Raw genomic sequence first — 9,835 nt, 5'->3', positions numbered from 1 at the left:
CAAGATATTTTAATGTCGTTCATAGTGAACTTGGTGAATCTTGCACTAGGGGCTATGGGAAGAGAGGACAGTGCAGTAGGAAGGAACATCCTTTGCTATTTACTGTAGGGTGAGATTAGAAAACAAATCTAAAAAGGGCGGGAGTTATGGGGGTAGCCATAGAAGAGGAAATTAATTGGGAGAGGTTGGGGTACTTATCTCTGAAAATACTAAATCATATTTTTTAAGAAAGAAAGGAAAAATAACATTTATTGAGCAAGAGAAAGAGGGGAAGAAAAGAAAAGTAAAGAATGAAGGAAAAGAAAGATGCGTCTGAGGAGAGAGGTACAGGAAATTCAGGGCTGGTTAATAATGATGAACATGAACCCAATCATGTCAGATTTAGGAATGTGACTATTTCCTTAATTGTTGGGTTCAAAGCTCATAGTTATCGTTACCCAGAATGAAAGTAAATCCATAACTTGTGACCATAGCAGGTGATAGCATGACTGGCTTAATTTATAAAGTTTCCATTGTGGAAGTCATCTGTAAGTATACTATCAATATTCTTTTCTCTATAAATAGAGATCATGACATAGTGTACATGGATGTAAACTCACTATATTTAGGGATTTCTTTAATCTTTGTATCCATAACCAAGAGCCTGGTTCTTAGTAAATACTTTTTGATTGATTTCTTGGCCATAAAGTAAAAAAAAAAAAAAGATCCCTGTGTCGTCCCTACTTTGAAATCAACCAGTCGTGTGACCTTGGGTGTCCCTCTCTAAGACTGAACAGGAAAAGAAGGTATTGATCTTCATTGAAAGATGAGATTTCTTGCTGTGAGTTCCTTATACCAATGAACTCAGAGTTCTGGCAAAAAAAAGAATCTAAGTGATAATCTCCTAGATATATATTAACTACCCTCATCATAGAAATGGAATCTTTTCTAGAATTTTCAAAGCAGGGTATAGCTAAAGAACTGGCTGTCTGTTATCTTGAATGAAGCACTTCCTAGATTGGATTAGATATCTCTTGAAATATATTCCCTCTTTTTCATCCTCATTTTTCTGCCCTATCTATAACTGGACACTAATAGTCAAGGGAAGAATGTTTTTGGAGATGGGAAATATCCTTCCTTAAATTCCTGAGAAGGGATTTGATCCAGACAATGTCAGTACTTCCTCTTTCCTTTTTGGACCCTTAAGAACCTCATAAGTATTTTTGCAAGTGTGTTTCTTCATTCTTCCTTCTCTTTCCTTTCCCTTTCCTTTCTCCTTTCCCTTTCCTTCCCTTTCCTTTTACTTTCCAGTCTTTTCCGGGTTTTTTGGTTTCTTCCTTTCCTTTCCTTTTCCTCTTCCTTTTCCCTTTCCCTTCCCTTTTCTTTCTTCTATTTACTTCAGTTTCTTATCTGTAAAATGAGTTGGAAAAGGAAATGACAAACTTCGATATTTGCTAAGAAAACCCCAAATAGGCTCACACACACTGTTGTAACAAGATGGAAATATGACTCAACAATAACACCACTTAGAAAATTAATGTTAAACGGCACTTAAAACTTCTAGAATTGGAGTCCATAACTTTGAATGTGATGAAGTAATGTTGAAAAGATAGCACTAGCTGTCCTGAGACACAGGATAGGGAGAGGAAAAAAGAAAAGGGGAAAAAATTGAAAGGGAGAGGAGAAAGAAAACAATGAGAACTTCTTGGAGTGGGGCAGGGAAGTACTTTGCTTCAGATGATAGATACTCTGTGGCATCTGATATTAATCGTAGCTACTGTTGTAGAACAACCCAGATATGAGGGAATGTCCACTACATCGATTCCTTTGCTCTATTATTTCCATTTATTTTTCAGAAGCTGCCCCAAAAACTTGGGATTAAACCATCCTACAAATGAGAAAGAGACAGCTAGATGATTCAGTGAATAGAGCAATGGTTTGGAGTCAGGAAGACCTGAGTTCAAGCCTGACCTCAGACACTCATTAACTGTGTGACCCAGGGCAAGGCACTATATGCCTTTATCCACTCAAGACAGAAATGACAAACTATTCCAGTGTCTTTCCCAAGAAAATCCCAGTCTCAAAGAGTTGTCAACACTGAACTGCTTCCCAGGGTTTTGTGAGCATCAAATGAGATAATAACTACAAAGTGTTTAGCACAGCCACAAAGTAAGAGGATAATAAATGGTATCTTAATTATTATTAGAGCAAAAAAGCACATATGCCCTTTTTCCCCCTGTCTATTACAGAAGGAAATGGCCTTAAAATTTGGAACTATTTATTTTGCATGTCCTAACATATGTGATCACAGCCTAAAAGATCAGAATTTTTGTAGGATCCATTAGGAGGGTCCAGAAGGACAGAGTCATGTTCAGTTCAAATCGGGAGTATTATATTCAGTCAGAGATGACACATTTTAGGAATGAATAGATGAGGTCGAGGTACCTCTAGATGATGGCAATCAGGATGGTAAGATCATGCTATACAAGGAAGTGACTTGGTGGAGGGGAATAGAGGAAATGATAATTCTCTTAAATCCTTTGAAGAGTGACCATTGGATTAAAATTGTTCTGATTGGCACCTAAACAGATAAAACTTGGAGCTATGGGTAGAAGTGAAAAATTGCAGATTTGGGCTTAATGCTAATATAAAACTACATTTATATAAAAAGCATTAATATAAAAATATAGAACAAATTCTTAATAAGTAGAGTTAGCCCAAAGCATGATAAACTTAAAGAAGGTCTTAAAACTGAGGCAGGATCATTACTTGAGGAAGAAGTTGGAGAAAAGAATTCTTGGTCAAGTATAGATTGAACTAGATATGAACTTCCCAATTCCGAGATTATGTGGTTCAGTTAATTAAAGCTATAATTTTGAGAGCTTTTTAGTCCATAGTAGGTCAAAATAGATAGTAGAAATGGTAACATGAATAACTTCACTCATGAATTTGTATCTCATTGGTTGGCATGATTTTATTTTTATAATTTGATTATTTTTTTAATACAGGGAGGTTTCAATTTAGTTTATAAATATCAATATCCACTTTCTAGTCATTAATTTTTTAAAGTTCTCATTAAAGTTTATTTAAAGATTTCTAGTATGAAGGTTAATACCATCATTATATTTTTCCTTTTCCTAAAATAGGTAAGGAATCTTCAAAACAGGCTTCTCATGAAAGAATCCTCATTGAAAGAGATGAAATTTGAACTAGAAAAGTACAAAGAAAATTATATCAGACAGTCCTCCCAGAATCTGACCTTGAAAGATCATATCAGGGATCTAGAGGAGATCAATGCTTCAGCCTCCAGAATAAATTCTTTGAAAAATATCAGTATTCAAAACCTTGAAAAAGGCAACTGGGACTTACGTCAAAGAGTGGCAGAACTTGAAAGCCATCTAAGGTAGGATGTGTTTTCTAATTGCTATCCACATTGGGTGATATGGTGAAAAATTCACTGACAGGATGGAGGAGACTGTGCTCTTGGTCCTGCTACTGACTTGCTTGATGACCTTAGGCAAGTCACTTTAACTCTCTGAGACTCAGTTTCCTCACCTGTAATATAAAAGATTGAACTTGTAAAGTCTAAAAGGTCTGTAAAATTGCTTTGATTCTACAGACATTTCATCATCAGCCCTGGAGTCAGGAGGAACTGAATTCCAATCAGACCTTGGACAATTGATACTTACTATTGGTGGAAAAGTCCACTTAACATTAACTTGTCTCACATCCAGGTCCATCTTCATTTGTCCACAGCCATATCCAGCCACTGGATCCCCCAAAGGTTCTAGAGGAAAAAGTGAGGCCAGTGACTTAGCACAGCACTCCCTCATTCACATCCAATTCATGTACTTGTCAGAGCATCACCTCCCTGATGTCATGGTATTTTCCAAGAACAAAACATCATCACCAATCATAGCATTTAAATTAAGTCAAATTATGCATGGTTTTGGATTCAGCATTATGTAAAATGATTATTCCATTTCTTGATGAGTATTAGAGATGAAAGATTTGAAACTGTACCCTGGGCTAGGCTGTTAGGAAAAAAAAAAGTACCACTATCCTTTTCTTGGTGTGTATGTATGTATGTATATATGTAGAAGGTATGGTGAGGTAAGGGAGTAGATTTCAGACCAGGTTACTTATAACAGAAAAACCTGAGGAAATCCCAGGAATTACAATCACAGTAAGGCTAAGGAGGAGGAAGTCTAGAAATGATTCTGTCCAAGTCAGTTACTTGAATTGTTTCAGCTTTCTATTTCTAATTATATGGTGGTAATGTCCCACCATCCACCAGTCTGATTATTCCTCTGAGATTCGAATTTCCCCACACTGTTTTAGGAGAGAAAATACTTAGGAAACTAAAATTGATTTGGGAACCAAAATAGAATCAAGTGATCAATATAAATTTAAGGATCAGTTCGTGGGAGAAAATGAGGACTCTTTCTCCAGATACTGTGAAAAGAGAGTAGCAAAGGACTGATTAAAGGCAACAATCATTAGAATGACCCCCTATGTGGCAGATCATCTCTAGAAGGTAAACCACATTTTCTAACAGCTTAACTTTTGCCTGAGTACAATGTCTGGAACTGGACAGTCCCTCTATGTGGCATGTTGAAGGCTTCCATACAAATTCTAAATGAAAAAAAAAATAGAGGGGCAGCTAGGTGGTGCAGTGGCTAGAGCACTGGCACTGGAGTCAGGAGTACCTGAGTTTAAATCCTGCCTCAGGCACTTAATAATTACCTAGCTGTGTGGTCTTGGGCAAATCACTTAACCCCCATTGCCTTGCAAAAACCTTTTAAAAATGTACAAGGTGAGTCACTATTCACCTTTTTTTTCCACCAAGTATTCAACAGTTTCTGTGTCTATATGTCAAATTACTATTCTTTGAGAAGTCTCACTTTAAATGGGAAAGAAAATGACCAGTAGAAGTTCTTGTAGAATAGACTCTGGTCAATAGATTTTTAAAGAGAAGACAGACATGCCCTAAGGTAGAAATCTTATTTTTTTTTCTTAGCATTTCTTATGCTATTCCTAGCTTCTCCTCACAAATGGTTAACTTCACAACTGTTTAGATAGCAAAGAATCCACATTTCTCTCATGGAAAGTTCTACTTTAAAGAAAAAAAATTATTCTACTAAACATGTTAGAAATGTATAAGATTAAGACTTGTTAATATCATCCACAGAGTACATCTTACTGAAAGAGAAAAGGCATAACAAAAAGCAGCTGGTATGGGAAAAAAGTTGGTGGATGCCACACGCAAATTAGCCTCTTTTATGAATCTTGATATGGAAGGGCAAAATGATTCCCCAGAGGTTTTAGTGAAGAAGGTAAGAATATTCTACTCAAGATGAATTTATGGAGAGGTAATAATTTTATTCCATATTTTTACTCCTGTCATATTTCTCATGAACTGATTTGGTTGAAAACTGAGCAATTGCCCAGTGACAATGAGTTATCTTTTCCAAGTGAAGAACAAGTATCTGACATGTTCCTTACCATAATTTGGAACCTTAGAATTTCTTCTGTGGCACCACAGGAATTTGGAACCTTAGAATTTCTTCTGTGGCACCAGAGGAATTAATCTGGTCTTTTGGGAGAAGGTTGTTGAAAATCTTCCCTAGGTATTCTCCCATCTCACAGGCACCTTTGGAAATAGTAAACTAGTGGTATACTGCATAATTCAAGGAGGGAGTGAGCTAGTGGAAGAAGCTCTGAGATTCAGAACATCTGAATTATAGTCTGTGTTTAACTAGTAATATTAACTGCCTTAGTAAAATCAGTTAATTTGCATTATACTTTTATCTAGAAAATTAGAATTAAAATACACTTTCTTCTTTGTTATAGAATTTGCTATAAAGATAAATATTAGGTGAAAAATCACTTTTATACTTCAAATATTTTATTATTCTCTTCAGTGTTACTATTATTATTATTATTATTATTATCATCACTATTATGAAGTAGCTTAGAGAACCAATTTAACAACAAAAATAGAGAAGCCGAGTGACATAGTGAATAGAGTTTAGGTCTAGAGTCAGGAAGATTCATTTCCCTGAGTTCATATTCAGCTTTAGACCCTAAAGGGTTGTGTGACCTTGAGCAAGTAATTTAACCTTATTTGTCTCTGTTTCCTCATGTGTAAAATGAGTTAGAGAAGGAAACAACAAATTACTGGAGTATCTTTGCCAAAAAACAATCCCAAAACCCAAACAGGGTTACAAAGAGTCAGACATAATTGAAAAGTTAAGTAACAAGAACTAGTTTTTCCTTACATCACGACTAAATCGACTCCTTTGAAATTTTCATCCATGAGTGCCCCTGTCATATCCCTCTCACTCTTTTCTAGACTATTCTCTTTAATTAGGGACAGTTAGATGGAGAAATCGATAGAGTACTAGGCCTGAGTCAGGAAAAACCTGTGTTCAAATTTCACCTCAGATACTTACTGTGTGACTCTGGACAAATCACTTAACTTCTGTCACTGGAAAAAATGAGATATTGTTTGTAAAATATGTAGGACAGTGTCTCGCACATAATGAGAATATGTAAAACTTAGTTTTATTTTTATTTTATTATTATTATTATTATTATCTTATACTCCAAAGCCTCATGTATCATGATCTTACCTTCCTTCATTGTCCTGGTTGACTTCTTCTATATATTCTACAGTTTATTCATCACATCACGTGACCCTCAAGAATTGAGCACAATGTTCCAAACCTGATTTGATAGACTGGAGCCTATCACCTGCTTCACAATTCCTTGTTTGCAATGTGCTGCAGATCACTCATACCCACCAATTCTTATCTCTATGACTCCAGGTCACATGGCAGGACTTTACATTCTTCCCTATTTTATTACATCTGCTGAGATTCAATCTAATGCTTTGACTTACAAAAATCTTTATGGCTACAGACTCCTATCTAGTATGATAGTATTTTATTCCAACTTTATATAAGTCATTTGATTAAAAAAATGTTAAGCAACAGAAAAGCAATTGGAGAACTTTGGCTTGCTTTTCTACAGATCTTTGTGTAACCCTTCCAAAAAAATTAAACAGAATTAATTTGGGACATATTTTACTCTACTCTGCTGGTTTTAGGTCTCCTCATTAATAATAATAGTGACAAGAACAATAAAAGAATAAAATAGTTTCCATTTATATAGTACTTTGAAAACACTGAACTGTTCAAGATGGTTTTACACTTATTATGTCATTTTATCATTACAGCAATGCTGTGAGGAAGGTAGTACGAGTATTTTTATTCTTATTTTATAGATAAGGAACAGTGTGATAACAAAAAACAAAAAAATCAAAGCAAGTAAGATAGGACCTGAACCAAAGACCCTTAGCTCACCAACCCACTGATTTTTGCTACTTACTTGCTCTGGACCTCTGATTCATCCTCTCTAAAATCTAGGGATTACATTAGATGATATCTAAGGTCATTTCCAGCTCTGAAAATGAAGACTCTGCTGTACTTGTTCTTTCAAATGAGAGTCTGTGATCATATTTATATTCTTCTTTGATCTTAGAGCACAATAGAATAACTGAAATCACTCAATTTGTAAGACATAGATTTAACGTTATTGTCATCTTTAGGACAATGAGGAAGCTATCCTGGCCAAGAACTTGGAAAGAGAAAGCATTTTTTTCTCAGAGAAACTGATGGTTTGGAACAGATGTCAACCTGATTTGCTTCACAATGGAAAGCAAATGTCTACAAAAGAACAAAACCCAGTCAGCCTCAACTGGGAAACTCAAACTACCCAGACACAGCACCAGAGTTTCATTAATGAACTTGCTACTCTTCTAAGCAACACCTTTATTACTGTACCAGCTACAGAGGAAGCTGTGAGAGAAAGGATAAAAGAACTCAGTATGAATGAACAGTCTTGGAAATATGTATGTTGACAGAAAAGTTGTCATTTTAAAATATTCTATTCATAAAGTCTATGTTGATTCCTAATTTAGTAAATACTTGTGCCTCATTTTAAATTATGTCTATTTATGTTGTTGAGCTTTCAAAACAGTAAGGCAAACAAAGGAACAAACATCTATAAAGTCAGTTTAACATTTCTCATATCAGGATAGTTCTAATTGTTAAAACCCAGTAATTCTGTTTATATCACTTCTGAGGACATCTCCACAAGTCACTTGGAAGCATTTTTAGTGAATATGTGATGATACTGTATATAAAACCAAAAATATAACAAAAAAATTTAGAAAAGTCAGAGCAATTGTTCAATTTCATCAGAATTGTTGAAATTGTAATAGCAAAAAGGTATTTCTTCTCTTTCTTCACCTCCATTTCATAGAAATATTGTTGTTTATTTTGAATTGAATGTGTGTTGCAGAGTTCCTCCATAAACAATCTTGTTTTTGCTCAGTATTCTAGGTCCTTTCATTGGGGAGTGTTCTATGGTGACCTGAACATTTATTAAATGGTCTCATTATTAGGTTGAAATTGAAGTATTATATTTTCACAACTCAGCCTTCCTTTTCTCCTATTCATTTCAACCACTGATCTGTATATACCTCAGATTTCATTGCAGGAAAGTCTTGCAAGCATAGTGAAATCCTTATTTCAATTATAATAATTGGATTTGCAAGTGAGAATTTTAAAGGAAAACATGGGATACACTTTTGTATCTCACTTTTGTAATTTACCTGCAGAAAGCCGATGTCCTTCAACAAGTGATTCAATTGCGAACTCAGCAGGTTGAGCAACTTCATCAACTTTATCAAGAGGTTGTATGCCACTCATCACAAAGTGAAGAAAAGTTTCTGGAACAAAAGAAATCCCTAAAGATCTCAGAAGGGAAATCTGCAGCTGATTATTTATTTCAAGGAAATTGGAATTTAGACAAAAAGAAAGTAAGGGTTCTAGAAATATATGGCAAGGAAAAATTAATTTTGTATAAATTATATCAATGGCTTCAATTTTAACCAATGTTCATAAAAATAATATTATTATTCGCATTCTAAGAGACTGGGAGGGGGGAGAATGACAACAAATTGATTAATTCCCATATTCCTGATTTTGTGCAGATGTTAGCAGAAAGCCCATATTCCACCTTCCTCATTATAAACATATTTGATTTTTAGATGTAATTTTGGTTTTTGTAATTTATAATTTGATGTTTATGTAATTTTAAAAGAAGATCTATAAGATAGATTAGCTAATGGTGGAATTTCAGTCCATAATAACAACTATATGGGAGTATATAGTAAAGAGTATTACTGAGTAGAGAGCATTACTGGAGAAATGATGGATTGGCCAATGAGAGCCCATCACTGGAAGGATGCACATTATACTCTGACAGATGCAGTTTCCTTCATGGTTGTTTGCTGAGCCTGGACAAGCTCCAAAGAAGAGAGTAGGGGCCTCTATTAGAATCAGGTTCTCCCAGCTTACCTCTGAGAGATTGCATCAGGTCAAGCACATTGCACAGACTCCCTAAGACTCTCATTGGTCAGTTCTCCTTGAGCTTACAGGCTAAAGGGGACATGGCATGCAAATAACTACAAGAGAGTCATTTTCAATGAAGTCACACATCATTACAGGTCATCCACTTTACAGCGTAACTGTTCATGCCATTGGTGAGAGACAGCATGATGCAGGACTTAGGAGGAGACCTGAATTTGGATTTTGGTTCCATCCTTTGGTTGTTGGGTGACCTTGAGTAAAAAAGTCTCAATACTCAAGTTGATTAAGACATCTGACATTTTAGGAGACCTTAAAACACTATATAAATGTCAGATGTCTTACTCAACTTGAGGAGTGCACAGAGTGTTATGACAGCTTTGGGGATGATTTTCTTTATGGAGTGTGAATATGCTCAC

At 35.3% G+C, this 9,835-nt stretch overlaps 1 protein-coding gene and 1 long non-coding RNA gene across 2 annotated transcripts; one reads left to right on the top strand and one right to left on the bottom strand.

Moving 5' to 3' along the window:
- Positions 1-3,127: 3,127 nt before the first annotated feature.
- Positions 3,128-3,787, bottom strand: LOC141495341 (uncharacterized). The gene is made up of 3 exons (XR_012470742.1): positions 3,669-3,787; positions 3,349-3,534; positions 3,128-3,188 (listed from the first exon to the last, which is right to left on the bottom strand). It is a non-coding gene; the product is annotated as an uncharacterized LOC141495341 (long non-coding RNA).
- A 1,429-nt stretch (positions 3,788-5,216) lies between these two features.
- Positions 5,217-9,453, top strand: LOC141495144 (uncharacterized). Its single transcript, XM_074196123.1, has 4 exons — positions 5,217-5,315; positions 7,592-7,894; positions 8,666-8,866; positions 9,316-9,453. The coding sequence occupies exons 1-4, from the start codon at positions 5,217-5,219 to the stop codon at positions 9,451-9,453; spliced, it is 741 nt and encodes a 246-aa protein (XP_074052224.1).
- The last annotated feature ends 382 nt before the right edge of the window (positions 9,454-9,835 follow it).

The sequence above is a fragment of the Macrotis lagotis genome, chromosome 8 (genome assembly GCF_037893015.1).
Source record: "Macrotis lagotis isolate mMagLag1 chromosome 8, bilby.v1.9.chrom.fasta, whole genome shotgun sequence".
NCBI lineage: Eukaryota > Metazoa > Chordata > Mammalia > Peramelemorphia > Peramelidae > Macrotis > Macrotis lagotis.
The sequence above is the reverse complement of the archived record's forward strand: the minus strand, read 5'-3'. Positions and strand labels throughout refer to the sequence as shown.